The 20,870-nt window shown below is 47.2% G+C and overlaps 1 protein-coding gene across 4 annotated transcripts; it reads right to left on the reverse strand.

Moving 5' to 3' along the window:
* Window positions 1–3,723: 3,723 nt before the first annotated feature.
* On the reverse strand, window positions 3,724–20,443 carry Mtres1 (mitochondrial transcription rescue factor 1). Of its 4 annotated transcripts, none has more exons than XM_041654007.1 (5): window positions 20,368–20,443; window positions 15,286–15,342; window positions 11,998–12,479; window positions 9,618–9,690; window positions 3,724–3,988 (listed from the first exon to the last, which is right to left on the reverse strand). In XM_041654007.1, the coding sequence occupies exons 3-5, from the start codon at window positions 12,465–12,467 to the stop codon at window positions 3,818–3,820; spliced, it is 714 nt and encodes a 237-aa protein (XP_041509941.1). In that variant the 5' UTR covers window positions 12,468–12,479; window positions 15,286–15,342; window positions 20,368–20,443; the 3' UTR covers window positions 3,724–3,817. The 4 variants fall into 4 exon arrangements, with proteins under 4 accessions (XP_041509941.1, XP_041509942.1, XP_041509943.1 ...); XM_041654008.1 differs by having other exon boundaries at window positions 15,269–15,342; window positions 20,368–20,433; XM_041654009.1 differs by lacking the exon at window positions 20,368–20,443 and adding an exon at window positions 14,764–14,867 and having other exon boundaries at window positions 15,286–15,304.
* Window positions 20,444–20,870: the final 427 nt, after the last annotated feature.

Below are 20,870 nucleotides of genomic sequence, written 5' to 3' on the forward strand. Positions count from 1 at the left end.
TGTAATCAGATGTCAGTTTGATTTTTAGAACACTGTAAGAGTTAACTTTATTTTTAATTATGTGTATATGGGGAGTCTGGGTGCCCACAGAAACATTGTATCCTCTGGAACTGGCGTTACAGGGGATTTTGAACCACCTGATATGGGTGCCAGAAACTAAACTCTGCTCTTCCCCAAGAGTAGTACAGGCTTTTGGCCAGTGAGCCCTTAGTTTGATTTTTTTTTTCTTTTTCTTTTTTTTGGCTACGCCGCGCCCCGGCGAGGGGACCACGGCGACCGACCCGGACGGACCGCCGGCGGGGACGGAGATTATTTTGTTTTGTTTTGCTTTCTTTCTTTTTTTTTTCCCCACCCGAGACAGAGTCTCATCATGTAGCTTTGGCTGCTCTGGAACTATGTAGACCAGGCTGGCCTTGAATTCACAAAAATTCATCTGCCTCTGCCTCCTGAGTGCTGGGGTTAAAGGCGTGTGTAACTACACCTGGCCGACAGTTTGATTTTTAAAAACTGTAGTTGGGGATGGGTACAATCTGCTAAGTGGCTAAGCCAGGTAAAAATTACTAATGTCCTTTTGAATGGCTGCCTCTGAGCCAGCGGTGGCTGTGTCCACCTGGAATCCAGCAGGTAGACAGCCAAGACCAAAGGCCGGCCCAGTTACATACTGAAGCCTTAAAAGGCTTTTCCTGCTCTGCTTTCTCCTGTTCTGATCCTTGTTTGTCCAGTAAGGACTGGGAGATGCAGAGATAAAGTTCTGGTCACAACTCACCTACCAACAGAGTGCGCGCTTTTCAGGAAACCTGCTGCTGAATTACATGCTTTCACCATCCAAGGCTTCTCGAGTTTCCTACTGGCTTTGCAAAGAGAAGCTCAGGAAGAGGGAAGGGAGAGAGGATAGGAGGAGATGAATAATGGCTATATAATTAATTATAACTTTGTTACATGGAAATTAAAGTACTATATTTTTAACTGATAACTCAGAAAAGCCAAAATAACAAGTGATGAAAACAGAAATTCTGTGTTGTACTTTTTGTTGTTGTTTTTGGCTTTGTTGTTGTTTTCAAGACAGGGTTTCTCTGTAGCTTTGGAGCCTGTCCTGGAACTAGCTCTTGTAGACCAGGCTGGCCTCGAACTCACAGAGATTCGTCTGCCTCTGCCTCCCAAGTGCTGGGATTAAAGGTGTGCACCATCAGCACCCGGCCCATGTTGTACTTTTACACAGTATTTATTATTTCTTCCTAAAGAGTTTAAGTTTTTAAAACATTTTAAAACAAAAATTTGAGCTGACCTTGAGCTCATAGAAATCCACCTGCCAAAAAAAATAAAAAAAAAAAAAAAAAAAGGCCGGGCGGTGGTGGCGCACGCCTTTAATCCCAGCACTCGGGAGGCAGAGGCAGGCGGATCTCTGTGAGTTCGAGACCAGCCTGGTCTACAGAGCTAGTTCCAGGACAGGCTCCAAAGCCACAGAGAAACCCTGTCTCGAAAAACCAAAAAAAAAAAAAAAAAAAAAAAAAAAAAAAAAAGAAATCCACCTGCCCTGCCTTCCTTAGGGCTGGGAAATGTGTGCAACACTACACCCAGCTTTAAAACTTTAAAAATGAACTAATTCGGGGTGCACCTTAGCATGTGTGTGGGGGCCAGAGGATTGGTTCTCTCCTTCCACCATGTGGGTCTGAGGGAATGAATTCAGGTCACCAGGCAAGTGCCTTTACCCATCAAGTCATCTCACTGGTCCTTAGGAGTTTAAATTTTCTTTCTTTTTAATTTTATGATTTAGTTATAGTTTTTTTTTTTTTTAGTACATTGGTATTTTGCCTGCATGTATGTCTGTGTGAGGGTGTCAGATCCCTTGGAACAGAAGCTATAGGCAGTTATGAGTTGCCATATGGTTGCTGGGAATTGAACCTGGGACCTCTGGAAGAGCAACCAGTGCTCTTAACCCCCTGAGCCATCTCTCCAGCCCCTAAAATGAGGGTTTTATTCTTGTTGTTTATTTTTGAGACTCTCTTATAGTTTTAGACCCTGTTCTGTTTGTTTTGTTTAATTGGTTTTTCGAGACAGTGTTTCTCTGTAGTTTTGGACCCTGTCCTGGAACTAGCTCTTGTAGACCAGGATGGCCTCGAACTCACAGAGATCCGCTTGCCTCTGCCTCCCAAGTGCTGGGATTAAAGGCGTGCGCCACCACCACCCGGCTAAGAGTTTAAATTTTCAAATAAAGGCAAATTTTCTTGAGTTCTCCAAAACATGATGAGCAACTTGACTCATGGGTACCAACTTAAGTGCTCTGGAGTCTCTGGAAGCTCCCTTTGCTCTCAGACTTCTGCGATCTCAGACAGTTGTGGACAAACGAGGACAGGGCGGAGTCTTTGAAGGGCTCCTTCCTTAGACCTGGCTCCCGAGTGTACATGCCATGGATGTCCTGTCGTGTGCGCATGTGCTCAGCTCTGCTTTTTTTTTTTTTTTTTTTTTTTTTTTTTTGGTTTTTCAAAACAGGTTTTCTCTGTGTAACAGCCCTAGATGTCCTGAACTAGCTCATCTAGGCCAGGCCTGGCCTCACACATGATAGATCCACCTGCCTCTGCCTTCCGAGGGCTGGGATGAAAGGTGTGCACCACCACTGGCCCGGCCGGCTCTACTCTCCATTTAGTTTTAGTCCTTTGTGTAAGGCTCTTGTGAGGGTTAGAACAACTATTGTTCTAAGGGGCAGATAACAAATATTTCAGGCTTGATAGGTCATAGCAACTGTCTTATATGTATGTGTACATATACGTACAAGTATATAAGGTTAAAATTTTTAAAGTAAAAATTGTATTTTCCATGTATGGGCGTTTTATCTCCCTGTGAACCATGCATATGCTTGGTACCTACAGAGGCTAGAAGAGGACATTGAATCCCCTGGAGTTGCAGACGATTGTGAGCTGTCATGTGGGTGCTGGGAACTGAACCTGAGTCATCTGGAAGAGCAGAGCTCTTAAGCCTGAACATTAAAATGTTGAAGCCATTTTAGTTTGAGGGTCATTAGGAAGCCAGCGTCTGGCTACATTGGTTTACCTATGAGCCCTAAATAAACCACTCCTAGTGGACTCTAAGTAGACCAGTTGGAATTGGAGGGGCAGCTTCACTCCTCTGGACTGTAGAAGACAAACCAGAGACAACTGAAACTAGTTTAACAGTGGTAAAAGGTTCTCTCCAATCTGTCCGGTCATAATCTGAAAGGCAATCTTGACTCCGTTAATTTTAGCCACAAAAAATCTGAATATGGGAAATAGTCCCTAGGCAGCAAATATTTAAATAAACACCAAGAAGCAGGGACGGGTGTTACACGTCTATTCTATAGTTCTTGCTCTTGGGAGTTAGAGGCAGGAAGATCAGGAATTCAAGGCCAGCCTAGGTTTTCACAGAATGAAAAAAAATAAAACTAGCCAGGTGTGGGAGGGCTTGCCTCTGTATCCTAGTACTCAGGAGGCAGAGGCAGTGATTCTGATTTTGAGGCTACTCGGCTATACAGGGAGACCCTGTCTAACAAAATAAAACAAATTCCATAAATAAAACCCACAAAGAGACAAGGCCAGTTTATTTGACAATGACTCCTGAGGTAGTCAGTGTGGAAAATGGTGGCAGGTCATGACGTCCTCTCTGGCCTGGGCTCCTGGACTGGTTTCTGCAGGACAAGGGAGCGCAGGAGGAGAAAACCCAGATCCCAGCTTCCACAAAATGCTCCAGTGATCCCACAAATGACAGAACTTTATTTCAGTAAAAACGCCCTCTTTGCACGGTGGCCCCTCTGACAGCAGGAAGCAGCCGTGGGGAGACGGCGTGGTCATTTAGTCTTTGGCAGCTTTAAGTTCTTCCACCGTCGCAACAGCACTCGGTGCTTGTCGCTTTCCGTCTTCTCATCATAGACGGCTTTCAGGAGAATCCGCATCACCACTTCTGTCCCCGTCTCTTTGTTCTCTCCAATGAGGAGATCCAGTGTATCTCCCACCTTCACCTGCCAACAGAAGGGAAACCGCCTTTACTCCATGGTGGCGCACGCCTTTAATCCCAGCACTCGGGAGGCAGAGGCAGGCGGATCTCTGTGAGTTCGAGACCAGCCTGGTCTACAAGAGCTAGTTCCAGGACAGGCTCCAAAGCCACAGAGAAACCCTGTCTCAAAAAACAAAACAAAACAAAACAAACAAAAAACCAGCCCTGCTTTGTTGTTTTTGTTGTTGTTTCAGTTTCGTGTGCACTGGTGTTTTCCCTGTTTCTACATCTGTGTTAAGGCATCAAGACTCCTGGAACTGAGCCAGCCTTTAATCCCAGCACTCGGGAGGCAGAGGCAGGTGAGTCTCTGTGAGTTCAAGGCCAGCCTGGTCTACAGAGCTATTCCAGGACAGCTAGGACTACACAGAGAAACCGTGTCTCAGAAAAAAAAAAAAAATCCTGTAACTGAGTTGCAGATAATTCTGAGCTGCCACATGAATGCCAAGAACTGAACCTGGGTCCTCTGGAAGCGCAGTCAGTGCTCTTAACCTCTGAGCCATCCCTCCAGCCCCCCCCCCCCCCGTTTTAATGTGGTGGTTGTCACACAGGAAGAACAAGTGAGAAGAGCCCTGACTTCTCTGACAGTCACCCTAGGTCTGAATTGCATTGTGGGTAGACATATGAGGGAGCCTCAAGCAGAGGGGCTGGATCCAGGCAGTACTTTCCTGACGGAGATGACTGGCAGATGGATGGCCATCAGTCAGGGAACTGGAGGAGTACTGAACACACCTGCCTGTCTGAGGAACACTGTAAAACACAGAAAAGTGGGGCACACTCAGCAAGAATGTACAAAGAAAGTACTAGATGAACCAGGAAGAATATTGGCACTTATTTCTAACCTAGGTGACCTTCCTAAAATGGTTACACATCTGTCACCATGGAGCAGTGGTGGGCTACCTCGCCAGCATACTCACGGAAGGAGGACCGCACAGAAAGAGCAAGAGTTGGCTAGAGGGGCTGAGGCCAAACTAATCTTACCAGAGGACTTGTGACTAAAGCTTGTCAACCCACACTCTGGAGCAGCCATGTTATCTCCAGGGTCCAGTAGCAAGGGCTTAGTCTGTGCTGGACACAAGGGAAACACCTGGCAGAAGTAGCTGGGTCCAAGGAGCTCAGAATATTAGAGAATCTGACCAGGAACTCAAGAGGGGCTTAACATAACCTGGCCATCCACTGCTGTTCTGCCAAATATAAGCCAGGACCACTGCTTCTCTTGGCTTAAAGCAGCTCCTATGTGGGCTGCTGCCTCTACTGAAGGGCCTGGGGAGCTGGCTCAGTGGTTACCAGTGATCAATATTCTTGCCACTTAGAACTGCATTTCCAGGGGATCTGACACTCGTCTGGCCTCCATGGGTACCAGGCATACACGTAGCATACAGACATACATCTAGGCAAAACACCCATTCACATAAAAATTTAAAAAAATCTCTTAAAAGAGTACGTATAAAACAAACAAGAAACCAAGTCTCCTCTTCCATAAAGAAACAAATGCACAGCTTAGAAGCTGGCCTATTAAAACTTAAATGTTTTCTCATTTATTATTTTATTTATTATTTATTATTATTTTATGTGTGGGTATTTTACCTACATGTCTGTGTGCCATGTGCATGTCTGGTGCCCTTGGAAGACAGACCAATGGATCCCCTTGGAATTGGAGGCACAGGCAGCTGTGACCCACATGTAATACAGGTGCTGGGAATTGACCCAGGGCCTCTGGAAGAGCAGCAAGTGCTCTTAGCTGCTAAAGCCATCTCTTGAGCCCCCAACTTAGGTTTTGGAAAGTTTCTCTATTTTGGGGGTGAAGCGCATATGTACCAAGGCCTGTGTGGAGGTTGGAGGAGGAGGAGGAAGAAAAGCTCCATGCAAACACAAGGGTGAGCAGCTGGGAAAGGCGGAGGTGGTGGGCACGAGAGGGCAATGGGGAGGGAAATATGCTCAAAATACATCATATGCATGCAATGAAATATTATAATTAATATGTACTAATAAAAGCGTTTATAAAAGGGAAAAAGGTGATGACATGTCTTCCTTCTAGGGTTCAGATGTCTCCTCTTAGCCCACTCCACCCTGGGAGGTGAGTTAGGACGTCATCAGTCCCATCTTGGGTTTCTCAAGCCACTGTCAGAACAGGCTTGCACAGCCTGGTGCACTCTGGACCACCTAGTTTGCAGAACACAGAAAACCTGTTTGGTGGCAGGTGATGACTCGGGGGAGCTGAGCTGCAGCGACAGGCATGCTGGACCCTCAGGGCCTGTAGCCAGGCACTGGTTCCATGGAGCAGGCTAGGGAAGCAGGCATGCTTTATTTAGTCCCATCCGAGGCCTGGTCCTCTCAGACACAAAGCAAAACTGGCTGGGATTAGTGGCTGTTTCAAATATCTACATTTCAAATCTCCGCTTAGCTGCAGTTTCTATGACTACCAGGCCTCCTAGTAACAAGGCAGCCGAGTGTTAATATTGGCCTCTGCCTTTCCTGACCCTCAGGAAAATCTGGAAAGCAGCCGAAAGGACAGAACACCCAAGGCAGAATGAAGCCCAGTAATTAGGCTGTGGTTAACAATACCTCAAAGCAGGGAAGAACAGGCTGTGGAGTTTGCACGGGGCTCCAACAGGGGTGTTCAGAAGGTAATACAGCAGAGAAGGCAGTTCGGCTACAGTCAAGATAGCAGCAGAGGGGTAGAGAAGGGCCCGTCTGGAGCACTGGCTTTTGTGCAGGTCACTGAACAATGGCTGACAGATGATTCAGCCCAAGGTTATCAGAGCTCTTTGGCCTTGACTAGGAGTTGAGACCAAATGGAAGAAGTTGCCCCTCTTTCTGTGGGCAGAGGCATCAGTAACGACTGCATGATCCCCAGGGACAAGGACTGGAGGAGCCTCAAGGTTCACCAATGCAAACAGATGACACGCTCACTGTTCTACATCCCAGAGCAACGCGAGGGAGCAGATCCTGCCTAGCAGGCTTTGGGAATGTGAAAGGAAGAAAAATAAAACCCCCTCTTCCAAACTCTGTCTGTCTCTTCATCACGCCTCACTACTAACAGGTTATGTTTCTTTCATTATTTCTTTCTTTTGTTTTTTGTTTTTTGAGGCAGGGTTTCTATGTGGTTTTGGAGCCTGTCCTGGAACTAGCTCTTGTAGACCAGGCTGGTCTCTAACTCACAGAGATCCACCTGCCTCTGCCTCCCAAGTGCTGGGATTAAAGGCGTGTGCCATCACCGCCCGGCTTTTTTTTTTTTTTAAATATTTGTTTATTTATTATGTATACAATATTCTGTCTGTGTGTATGCCTGCAGGCCAGAAGAGGGCACCAGACCTCATTACAGATGGTTGTGAGCCACCATGTGGTTGCTGGGAATTGAACTCAGGACCTCTGGAAGAACAGTCAGTGCTCTTAACCTCTGAGCCATCTCTCCAGCCCCCAACAAGTTATGTTTCTAAGCATGACACCAAAAGACAGGTTTCAGGTTGGCCTCAAATCCACTCTGAAGTTCTGACCCTTCTTCTTGATGGGGTTAAGGTTTGTGTGTCACTGAGGGGTTGAACCCGGGGCTTCTTTACACGCTAGGCAAGCATTCTATCAGCCAAGCTACATACAGCCCGAGTGCTGCTTTCTAGCTTTTAATTAAAGATTTTTATATCTCCTTTATTGAGTTTTGCTAAGTGATATAATCTCATGGTTAAAAAGCAAGGTCAAACATTCTTTAATGCCAGCCCTCAAGAGGCAGAGGCAGGCAGATCTACAGAGTGAGTTCCAGGTCAGCCCGGGCAACAATAGTGAGACTCTGTCTCAATCAAACACTCATTATTTATATCTCAGAGGGCAGATGGCTCAGCACTTGCAGCAAGGCCTGATGACCTGAGTTTGATCCCTGAACACAAGGAGGAAGAAAGAATCCACCCCTTCAAGTTTCAAGTTGTCCTCCACTCTACATCCAAACTGTGACATTCATGAACCCACATTCCCTGCTCCCACAACTAAATACATGTTCTAAAAAGCCAGAAAATAGAAGACATGAAAATGAATGCAGGAGAGCTGGAGAGTTGGCTCAGCAGCTAGGAGCACTTTTGCTTTTGCAGAACTATGGGTTTGGTTCCCAGTACTCACACAGTGGCTCACAACCTATGTTCTGGGAGACCTGATACTCTTCTGGCCTCTGTGGGCACCAGGCACATACATCGTACAACCTATGTTCAGGGAGACCTGATACTCTTCTGGCCTCTGTGGGCACCAGGCACATACATCGTGCATATACATATATGCAGGCAAAACACATATACACATAAATCTAAAAAGCATTTAATTTTCGAAATATAAAAAGCATGAAGAGAATGAATACGGGGCTGGAGAGACTCTGGTTTGGTTACCAGGACTCTCAAGAGGCTCACAGTCATCTGCAGCTTCAATTCCAGGGGACCTATGACCTCACAGGAACTGCATGCATATGCAGATAAGCAAAATACACATACACAAAAAACAAGATTTAAAACCTTAATATATTCCACAATAATCTATTCTAAGTACTAGTAATTTTTAATTAAGAATATATGTAACATAGCCAGGCAGTGGTGACGCACACCTTTAATCCTAGCACTTGGGAGGCAGGGGCAGGCAGATCTCTGAGAGCTCAAGGCCAGCCTGCTCTACAAAGTGAGTTCCAGGACAGCTAGGGCTGTTACATAGAGAAACTCTGTCTCAAAAGCCATATATAATATCTATAAACATGCATGTGTACATTGTTTGTTTTGTTGAGATGTAGTTTTGGCTAGCCTGGAACTAGGCAAGTACACTTAACTGGCTGAGTCTGTAGCAGTCTTCCTGATTCTGCCTTCCATGGTGTGTGTCACCGTGTCTATCACTACACACACATAGTGCGTATATGCATGTCTGAATATATTGTGGAGATAGGGTTTCACATAGCACAATCTGGCCTATAACTCCTGATCCTTTCTCCATTTCCCATGTGCTGGTATACACACAAAGACTATTTTTAATAGAATTTTACTTTTACCTATGTGTGTGTATCAGACAAACAGATCTGTTGTTAGAAAGCAGATATTGAAGTACATTCTCTTATGAATCATTTTTGTTTGGTTTTGTTTATTTTGAAATAAGGTCTCAGTGTGTACCCCTGGGTGCCCTGGGACTCATGATGTTCGGCCCCAGCCAGTGCTGGTACATCAAGGAAGCATCATGACCCTGACTTGACCTCTTTCAATTAACAGTATCAACATGAACTTGTCAGAATTACAAAACATCACTGTGCCAGCTGCCCTTCTGAGAGCAGAGCTCCTACAAGACCTACTGAAGTGAACAGCACTGTCCACCCGCTCAGGCAGCACCTTCCCAGTCAGACCTTTCTCTGTAATCTACCTCCATGACTCCATGGGGCTAACACTAGCTTATTCCAATTCTTCTGACTCATAAGGTCACGAAGACTGAGGAGAGATGGTGGCCCACAGACAATTCCCATCAGCGTGACCAGGACGGAAGCCCTCAGAGAGGGCACCAGGGCCCAAGGGGGACTTGGGGACAGCACTGACTAGCAGGGCAACAGGCAGGACCATGTGGCTGTCATTACATGCTGGATGGCTCACCGTTCTGCTCTTCTTCCATAATTTTTCTCCATTCAGTCTGAGTTCACCTTTGTAGAATGCATCTTCTACTTTGCTATTAAAAAGAAAAAAGATTTGAAATGTAAATAAACTCAACGACCACACAGCTTTGAGAAAAACACCAGCTGTCAGTACCCACTCAGTGAGTCCCCACAAAACAAAAACCCCTGCATTTCCAGTGAAAAGTGTGAGATGCCAGGTGAAAGTGGGCACCATCTACAGACATCTCCAACAGGGAGCCCAAAGGGCATTTCTGAGGCCGAGAGGCCCCCTGCACTCAGGCAGGTGACTGCTGCATGGGGCCTTGCGGGCCATTTCAGAAGTGACCACATGGCAGCAGCTCAGTGAGTCACAGTGGTCAGAATGAGTGGGTCCTTCCTGTCCTCGGCTTCCTGCTCTGCACGGGGACAGAAACACCAGGTGCACACATACAGAGATGCCATCAAGGAACCGCCTGTGCGCACTGAGGTTGGGTAATTCCAGTCTGGCAGCCACTCTTCGGTCTGAATCTCTGGTGACAGACCAGACAAGACACAGACACAAACAAAGCCTCCCTTCTGATGACCTGACTCAGGAAGACTGACATCAGGGCTCGGCTCCATAAAAGCAATGGCCACTGCTCTCTTTTACGTTCCATGAATTTAAACAAAGTGAAACACACAATTAACTATTCCATAAAGATACACATTACATAAGGGATTTTTTTCCTGAGACAAGTAGCTGGCCGTCCTGGAACTTGCTCTGTGACCAGGCTGGCGTTGAACTCAGAGACTGCCGTGACTGTCTCCCAAGTGCTGGGATTAAAGGTCTGCGGAAATCTTGAGTGTGCGCCTGTCACACTCGTCCTCATATACACACCATCCATGACTGCTAAAGGGATGAACAAACAGCAAGGGCACCACCAGAACAGAACATCAGCAGAGAGAATAAATATGCTAAAGAAATCTCAAATTCCCACTTCTGTGCACTGCATGTGACTCAGGGTTTACAACAGCCAAACTGCATGGGGTGCCTGCTACACGCGGGCCCAGCCACAGTGTCTACAGATTTTAATCCTGGTGGCTCGTCCCTGCAGTCCTGCATTAGGAGGCTAAAGCAGGATTTCAGCGAGGTTGAGGCTGTCAGGAACTAAATTGTAAGTTCTAGGCCAGCATGAGCTATTGAGTGATTCTGTGGCTTTAAAAGGTGAAAGGGGGCCTGTGAGATGAAACTCAGAAGCTGGAACCCACAAAGCTACAAGGACAGAAGCAGCCTTACACATGAGTCTTCTGGCTACATGTGATACCACATGCACACCGCTGCCTGTCATTCAAACACTGCATAAACAGTTTTTAAAAAGGAACAACAAAATTCCTAACATGCTTAAGGTCACATACTAGTAGTTTGGCCCAAGGACCCACTTTTTGGTTTGTTTTTTTTTGCCAGATTTTTTCAGAGTAGCTCTGAGGTTGGTCTCGAACTCACAGAGATCACCTGTAGTACCATAGTATGTAGCTTGGCTGCTTCCAACACTTAGCCTCAGGTGCTCGGATCGTAGGCCTGACCCAGCACTCTAGCTCAAGACGCTGTATCCTTTCGTATGTGAGAGACTGTGTGCCACAGCGAGTCTGTGGAAGGTCAGAACACTCTTGGGAACCAGTCCTCTCCTGTCTCCTGGGATCAGGGACTAGAGCTCAGATGGGCAGACTATATGCACGCACCTTTACCCACTGAGCCATTTCACTGGCCAGAAACTGTATTCTTTTTTTTCTTAATTATTGTATGTGTATGTGTGAATGCTGTGGGCACATGTGTCCAAGGCACATATGTGGAGGTCTGTGGACAGCCTGTGGGAGTCAGTGTTTTCCTTATACTCTGTGGATCCCAGGGATTAAACTCAGGTCATCAGACTTAATAACGACACTGACCCACCGAGCTAACGCGCTAGTCCCAAAAGCCCGTGTTCTAAACCATCACCTTCTACTCCTCCCACTGACTCTGGAATGTACTTCCTCAGACTGTAGGTGTGGGAAATCAGTGGGGTTTGCAGCTGTGCGTCTCTAATAAAATGATTTCTTTCTCTTTTAGAGGTCGCTACTAGGGGCAGAGGCATGGTTCAGTAGCAGAACACTTGCCTACCATGTACAAGGACACACTGTGGAGAAAAGGGAGAGATGTCATTAAGTCAATGACTCAGAGCACACCAATTGTGTTCCGATCGAGGAAACATGGTAGTCAGGTGCTTCCTCGGGAGTCAGTCCTTTCATCTGCAGAGTGACGTATGGAATAGGTTACCTTTCACAACTATGGTTATTATTCCCCACAGCAGAGGCCAAGTTAGTGTGGCACGACACTAACCAGATGGGCGGTCCATCATACTCACTTTCTCCCAATATCAAGGCCTGTCTTCAGGATGACATCGTACCGGAAAGACTGGACCACTTTCTCCAGGTCTTTGTAGTCCTTGACCACACCAGGGTCATCCTCAAGCTCTTCTTCCTGCTCACTCCTCTCGGGGTGATGGATCTCCTCATCGGAGTCTTCTTCATCTGCATCTTTTTGCAGAGTCTTTCTAGTGGATTTTTTGGAGTTTATATTGCTTTTGAGTCGTATGGAAAATGGAAAAGTACATTTTGGAGCTACTAACAGCCCTGGGAGTCGCAGAGGAAAAATGCTACGGAAAAGTGTTTTATAATTTAATGCGTTTAACTTGGAACTAGAAAAATATAAGTATCGATTCCAGGAAGCACAGAGTTTGTCTGGAGAGGTTCCTTGAAGCACACCCCAGAGTCCGAGCCAGGCGTCTGGCTTTCTTAGAGCACCAGTGAGCAGTCTGAGCCCAGTTACAGCCATGCTGCACGCGCCCTGAAATGGAGAACAGCTGGGCGTTACTTCCCAGGTGCAGTGCTGCTCCGCTGAGCTTGGCGCACAAGCACGGACACAAGCACTGGACAACGGGTGCTGCGTTTCCCGTGCCCTGTGTCCATCGGGCCACTGGGGCTGAGGGCCAACACACTTGGGTTTGTAAAGACCATGCTTTGGTGATAAGAAAAAGGATTTCACAAGCTTAAATGCATGCATACATAAACATGACCAACTCTGAAGCACAATTAATAAAAACTGAGAGACAGAAATTGAGGTTCAACCTGAAGGTCAGAAAAGTAAAACAGCCAGTCACTGGCTCTCATCTCTACGTCAGTCCAAAATGGCGATCCTGCCTCCAGGAATCTCAGAATGAGACTGTGACTGAGAGCTGTCCCCCCCCCCCCCCCCCCCCCCCCGCCGCTTAAATTTCTCTTTAGTGCTGGGATTAAAGGAGTGCACCACTACTGCCTGGTGTCTATGGCATGCTAGTGTGGCTCCTGGGATTAAAGGTCTGTGTCATTGCTGCCTGGTCTGCAAGGCTGGACACTGTGGCTGTTTTACTTTCTGATCCGCAGGCAAGCTTTACTTATTAAAATACAAATGAAATCCACCACAGAACTCTTAGTCAGGAAGTCTCAAGTCCAGATCTCAAGGCTATACTTCACGACTGACTTCTTTAATAACGAGCCTCACGATTTTCCTTCCTAATTTCATTAATTACAAAGCTACTAACAGCTACTGTCTGTGTGGCTCACAGACAGCACAGGTAGCTGCTACTTCCAACCTACAGGTAAGACCAGGAAGGAAGAACAGGCAAACAGCACAGGCTCAACTACTGTTCTTGGAGTCCCAATCTAAATCCTAAATGACAAGAAGCAGGTGGAATTTCAGGGATTATAGTAGGGCTTCTGGTTTTCGATGAACTGTTGAAGGAACTGCTAAGCAGAACCAGTCAAGTTTTGTTGTTGTCTTTTAATTTTCTTTTTTAGATTTCCTTGTTTCACATGTACGAGTGTTTTGCCTGCATATATGTACATGTATCATGTGTGTGCCTAGTGCCCTCAGTGGTCAGAAGAGGGTGTTGGATCTCCTGGAACTGGAGTTATAGATGGTTGTGAGCTACCATGTGCATGCTGGGAACCTACAATCCTGGTCTTCTACAAGATCAAAAAGTGGTTCAGTGGTTGAGAATACTTGTTATTCTTACAGTGTAGGTTCGATTCCCACACCCCCATGATGGCTCACTACCATAGGCACCAGGTATCAATTGGTGCACAGATATGCATGCAGGCAAAACAGTCATCAATTGGTCATATACATACAATGTAAGATCAACAACTGAACCATTGTCCACTCTTACTTTGTTTGAGACAGGGTCTCATACTATAGCCTCAGCTGGTCTGAAACTCACTATGTAGCCCAGATTTTCTTCCAGCTGATGATAAGATTCTTCCTGCCTCAACCCCAAAATGCTGAGATTACAGACGTGGGTCACCACGTCTGGCAAGAAACTATAGTTCAGTATATTCCAATTCACCCAAAGAAAGATTTTTAATTTTATAGAATTAGGATAAAGAAAGACAACAGCTAGCCAGGTGGTGGTGGTGCACACCTTTAATCCCAGCACTCTGGAGGCAGAGACAGGCGAACTCTGTGAGTTTGAAGCCAGCCTGGTCTACAGAGTGAGTACCAGTATAGGCTCCAAAGCTACACAGAAAAACCCTATCTTGAAAAGCCAGGAAAAAAAAGAAAAAAGAAAGAAAGAGCCGGGCGATGGTGGCGCACGCCTTTAATCCCAGCACTCGGGAGGCAGAGGCAGGCGGATCTCTGTGAGTTCGAGACCAGCCTGGTCTACAGAGCTAGTTCCAGGACAGGCTCCAAAGCCACAGAGAAACCCTGTCTCGAAAAAAAAAAAAAAAAAAACAAAAAAAAAAAAAAAAGAAAGAAAGAAAGAAAAAAAAAAGAAATAGAAGAGCATATTCTACGCTGGGGATGTAGTCCAGTTGTAGACCGTTTGCCTACCATGCACATGACTCTATTTGATCCTAGCACTGCAGAATAAAGGAAAAGAAAACAGCTTATTTCAGGAATTTTAGATTCTACATGGTCCATGGTCACCCCAACACGAGCAGAAAGCATAGAAGGCTTGGTGGGAGGAACTGCCATCCAACTTAGAGGAAATTCCCAGCAGCACCTGGGCCAGGGAGAAGGCAGTCTTGGGGTCAATCCCTGGGTATCTACATCATAAATCCCAGTGAGATGGCTCAGGGTTAGGGGTGCTTACCACCAACTCAGCCCGAGTTCAACCCCCGAAGCCCACGTGTTGGAAGGGCAGAACCGACTCCTGCAGACTGTCCTCTGGCCCACATGCACTCGTGAGCACAAATCCTAAGGAATAAACACTGAAAAGTCCTTGCTTCACAGCATGCTCCTGTATCCTTTCAGGATGTCTGGAAGGGTTTCTCCTTGTACCCATTACTGGCAGCATTTTTGGAGGTTTATTTACTTTGCTTTTATTTGTATGGGTGTTGCCTGCATACATGTTTGTGACCATAGAGGTTATATAAGAGGTTGTTTCTGGAATTACAAATGACTGTGAGCCATTATCTGGGTGCTGGGAACTGAACCCAGATCCTCTGGAAGAGCAGCCAGTGCTCTTATCTGCTGAGCCATCTCTCCAGCCCCACAGGAAGCATATTTCCCAATACTAGGAAAGCTTCTAGCTGAAGATATCAACTTGTTCATGTGTAAATCTAACAAATGTTTCAAAGCATTAAGCCAAATTGTACCTTTATTAGCTACTCACTCTCTGTCCGTGATCTCCTTCACCTTCCAGCAGGCAAACATCCCAAGTGATGAAAGTCTATATAAAAATAAAATTAAAGGAAGGCATTATTCTAGTTTTTGCTAGAGATGGTGACCGTTTGTAGATGCAACAGTGAGCAGGCCCAGGGGAGGAACCTGGGAATACAGAACTGATCAGGAGAGTCCTGAGTAAGGACTGGGGTATCTGAAAAGGCGACTAGCCAGATTCTGGAGCTCGCTCTTTCTCTCTCTCTCTCTCTCTCTCTCTCTCTTTCTTTCTTCAAGACAGGCTTTTTCTGTGTAGCTTTGGCTGTTTGGCTGTCCTGGAACTATTTCTTGTAGACCAGGCTGGCCTCGAACTCACAGAGATTTGCCTGCCTCTGCCTCCCAAGTGCTGGGATTAAAGGTGTGCGCCACCACTGCCCGGCTCTGGAGCTCCTCTTAAATCAAAGCAGTGAATGTTGGGTTCTTACATACCACTAAAGAAACAGGGTGCTGGGTGAGTTGGAATGTGTACGTAATTCAGCACTTTGGAAACAGAGAATCAGGAGATCAAGGTCAGCCAGGGATACTAAAACAGTAAGAAAACCAACCAACCAAACAAAAAAAAATCCAAACCAAAACAAAAAACCCATCTGGGGTAGATGGCACTTGCCAATAATCCCAGCACGTAAGGGAGACAAAGCCAGGACAAGCCAGGACGGCTGTACTTCTGGGGCCAGGCTGGTTGGCCTCCACTGCAAGTTCTAGGCTAACTGGGTCTACACAGGAGAACATATCTCAAAGTAAGAAGACATGAAAGGATTCTAGGGGCTGTGGGGATGACTCAGTGCTAATGGCATTTGCTCTACCAACATAAGAATCTGAGTCCGAAACCTGCCACCCATGTAAAAGGCCGGGCACATCTGTGTGCGCCTGCAATCCCCAAGCTTTGGGAAGCAAAGACATTAGCTCACTAATCAGCCAGGTAGCCTAGTCATAATGGTGAGCTTCCAGTTCAGTGAGGAGCCCACTCTCCAGACAATGAGGTAGAGAGGAAGACATTGGATGGCCTGACATAGCTTCTACCTGTCTCTCTCTCTCTCTCTCTCTCTCTCTCTCTCTCTCTCTCTCACACACACACACACACACACACACACACACACACACACACCTGAAGAAGGATTCTATAACTAAAAAGTCTCTTTTCCTTTGGTACGGCCCCTGAGTGTCCCAACTCCTCTGCTATCCCCTGCCATTTGTCCCTTTCCAGACTCTGGCAGCACCAATATGGCCTTTGCCATCCCTGGAAACCTTTGAGATAAAATTTCACGTACTCTAGTGATGGAGGAAGGTCACTGGTTAATTATAATAAAGAAACTGCTTGGCCTCATAGGTTAAAACATAGGTGGGTGGAGTAAACAGAACAGAATGCTGGGAGGAAGAGGAAGTGAGGTCAGACTCGACAGCTCTGCTCTCTCGAGCAGATGCCATGCTCCCCACTCCCGGGCACACACGATGAAGCTCCGACCCCAGATGGACGTAGGCTAGAATCTCCCTGGTAAGCCACCTCATGGGCTACACAGATTATTAGAAATGGGCTAGTCCAGGTGCAAGTGTTTGCCGAGAAGAGGCTAGATATAATGGGCCAAGCAGTGTTTAAATGAATACAATTTGTGTGTTGTTATTTCGGGGCATAAGCTAGCCAGGTGGCCGGGGTGCTGGGGACACAGCCCCGCCGCCCAATATTACAACACTCTAGGCTGCTTCAAATTCACCATGTAGCAAAGGCTGCCCTTGAAGTTTTGATCCTCTTGCCTCAGCCTGTAGAGTACTCGAATTACAGACAAGGCTTCAGTGGCTTTAAATTCTTCCAAATTCCAGACTTGTACACATGAGCAGCGTTAGTATAAAAGATCTATGGCTGCTATTCACAGGAAGGCCAGCTGCCAAGCTGGGTGCTCACCAGTATCTGGGAACTTGAACTTCAGCAGAGTCCCCCGAGTCCCCCAAACTTGGAGGAGTGGCTCGCTGTACTGAAGCTATAATCTGATTTACGCTGGGCCCTAATTTCTCTTCTGGAAGCCTGACATAGTTGTTGGAGGAATCACGCAGTAGATACCATCACACCCAGTTTCCTTCACTCTGCCCCGGCCCACGCCCCTTCCTTCCTTTGCTTCATAAACCCAGCCACAGGTATGGTCACGTGCTGAGGCCCAGGCCTCTTGGTTGTTAATCAGCAGATACAATGTCCAGCTGCATGTCTGACATGACCACATGGGTGACCGAAGGCACCTACCTCACAGGCAGTCCAGGGCCCGACCTCAGACCTGCTCCACTCAGAGCCTTCTTTATCTCTGTACCCTTCTGGAGGATTAAAACAAGCTAACAGGTTTTTTTTTTCAAGGCCAGTTGTCCTTTACTTCGGGAAGGGGGGATGGGGGGCTTAGGAGGATTGTGGGGGTCACCGGGGTCCTGCCTGAGGCTGCCACATGCTGGGGTGACAAGTATGTCCTGCCACTTCCAGCTTCCAGTGACTTTCCCCCTCCTTGCTTTAAGACAGGGCCTCAAGTAGCTCAGACTGGCCTTGAACGCTTCTCTGGCTGGGAAGGTGGGACAGTTTTGTTATCACCTCAGCAACTGCTGAATGTGTACGTGATGTGCGTAAGTCAGGGTGTGAGCACAGCAGGGCATGCATGTGGCAGCCAGAGGACATCTCAGGAGTCAGGACTCTTTCCACCTTACTTCTCCTCAGGTAGGGTCTCTCTTGTTCCCGCCATGTGTACTCCAGGCCAATAATTCTCTTGTCTTTCATCTTGGCAACAGAATACTGGGACTACAGACACATACTACACACCTGGCCTTTCTGCGTGGGTTCCAGGGAGTGACCAGGTCTTAAAGCTTGGCACAAAGTTCAGGCCAGCATGAACTACAAAGCAAGACTGTCTACAAAACCAAATACCTCAAAAACACTCCAGAGAAAACACTCTTCTGGGCCTGGTGGGGTGGGAAGATGTGGAGTTTGACACCTGCTAGACCAATGAGTATGTTCATGGCCAGCCTCAAAAATCAAGAGAATTTAGTAAGTCAAAAAGCCCATGGTTAGGAAGGTCCTGGGAGGAACCTGTTGTTTTGTTACATCGATATGGTATCAAACTGCCTTCTAAATACTTTATAAATAAATATATTATATAATAATATAATAATAAATATTTTATAATAATAAATAATATATATTATAAATATATAATAAATTTATACCCCCAAAATGAGTTAGAAAAGTTTTGCAGTGGGTATCCATCGAAGTGGAAACTAATCAAAGTGTGGAGACTAAGTGCCTGTTATCTACTCAGCCCCAAATGAGACTTTTTCTTTTCGTCCAGTTTTTCAGGGCTTCTCTGTGTAGCTTTCGAGCCTGTCCTGGAACTTGTTCTGTAGACCAGGCTGGCCTTGAACTCACAGAGATCCACCTGCCTCTGCCAGTCACCAAAGCTACAGAGAAACCTTGGGGGTGGGGAGAGAAAAATCAAAACAAAACAAACAAAAAAAGAATAAAGATTTACCACTTGGCTCTAGAGCCTGGGAAGTTCAAGGCCAATAGCATCTATTTCCCCCCCCTCCCCCACCTTTCCCTCCCTCAAACTACAGAGGCGGACACCTGGGGGAAGGCCTTCTTGCTGCAGCACAGGGTAGACAGAGGCCAGAGAGGGCAGAAAGTGTAAGCAGGCCAGCTAGAGCTTGTTATCATACCAAAGCCATGTACTCCCTGATGACCCACTAGGCCATGAACAGACTTGCCCAAGAAACCCCATGACCCTGCTCTTCCTAATGGCACTGCACCAAATTCCCAACACACGAAACTTAGAGGACACATTCTAGCCAAACTAGGGGTCCTTGTCCACACCGGTCTAGAACACTTTTGCATAGATAAGTACTAGGTGACCTCACCTTCAAGTCTAAACTCAAAACCCCTCAGTGGGGCCTACCCATTCCAAAGCTATTCACTTCTGGCCAACCAATCCCTTTTAACACCTACCCCACCCCCAGAGCTATCACACATAATTTACTGGATGTTACTTGTCTGCCTGTGCTTACACTCCCAACAGTAGAATTCCTCTTCATCCCGATTTTATTTTCCTTCACTTAATCTCAAGTGCACAGAATAGTGTCTAGTAGTTAAAAACTTGTGGAATCTGGGAAGGGTGGTGTGAACCTGTATTTCAAGCATCTGGGAAGGAGGCAAGAGGTTGGGGGTTTCAAGGACATCTCCACTATAACGTGGACCGTCTTCAAAAAAAAAAAAAAAAAAAAACCAAGCCTTTAGGATAACAGTACGACCAGAGGACTGCGGCATTAGAACGAGCTCAGAAAAGAACAGAGTGTATCTGAACTGACACTAGCTCTCCAAAAGTTTTAGATACCTAAAGTGGCCCTGGCTGCATGAGTTCTCCAGAAAGAGTTTTAGTAGGAAAGTGACCTGGCAGGAGTCCGTCTTACAGGGTCTCCTTGGTGGCGGTCGGTCTGCACTAGAGATGACTCGGGGAGAACGGTCTGTTTCGGGTTCGATTTTTATGAAGCTATAGAATGTGCTAACAAATGTTAAGACTGCTGGGAGCGTAGTGTTCAGGATGCAAAGGCAACGCTGCCCTTGAGTGCACGATGCTGAGAACGGATCCGTGTTCCCCAGCTTGTCACCGCTCGGTGTGACCGGGAGCTTGGCCTCCAGTCGAGAAAGTCTACTGCAGTTACGAAAACCTTCCCTTCTGGGGACAGCGGAGGCTGACTTCTAGACGAGGACGGGTTCCCCTGGAACTCTCCCATCCCGCACCTCCCCAAATTCCCCCAAGGTCAAAGGAAACTGGACACCCACGCCGCCGGCCCCGGGTCAGTGTCTGCAGCCAGTTGCGGCCAAGCGCGGGGACGCACAGTCTGGGTCAGCTCAATTCCCAAGATCCCGGGTTTCGGGAGGCGTCCCAAGGCAAGCCCGACCCTACGGAACCGGACGTGCACGCAGATTTGACCGCAGCGCTGCAGGGCAGAGGCGGGTCGCCGGCGAATGACCCACCGAGGGGCTGGGTTGGCGAGCCAGTAGGGGCGCACTCACCTGGGAAGTCCGCTGGTCCCTCCCCTGACCGCGCCGACCGCAGGCCTGGGGGCCACCTCTGTCCCTGCCCCGCCTCTTCCGCCCAAGCCCACGCCGGAAGAGTGGACCCCCGACTCGCATGCGAGCTTAGTGGCGCGGTCACAGCGACCCCTGCTGGACACGGCGCCTTGGATGACCGCGCTGTGGAACTGTGGGAAGGTGTGGGATTGGGGAGTGAGGAGTGGGGGCGTGGGAGGCCCCATCGCAGGTCGGCTGAGCTCGGCAGCCAATTCCAGAAGAACTTGGTTTGAAAGTCGAAGTTCTTTCTCTGGAGTAGTCAAAGCCTTGGACGTTTTTGTGAATTACAGATACTGTCTCCAGAAAACTGTACACAACAGCCCAGAATTTAGAGTGTTGGTTAGAACATCTTTTCCAATCCCAAGCCAGGCTGCGGGTGTACCCCGGTAATTCTAGCACTCAGAGATGGAGGTAGGAAGGGCAGGGGCTCAAGGTTTTTCCTGGGC

Source organism: Microtus oregoni, unplaced genomic scaffold (assembly GCF_018167655.1).
Source record: "Microtus oregoni isolate MIOR12 unplaced genomic scaffold, Mior012 000006F_ref0000085, whole genome shotgun sequence".
NCBI lineage: Eukaryota > Metazoa > Chordata > Mammalia > Rodentia > Cricetidae > Microtus > Microtus oregoni.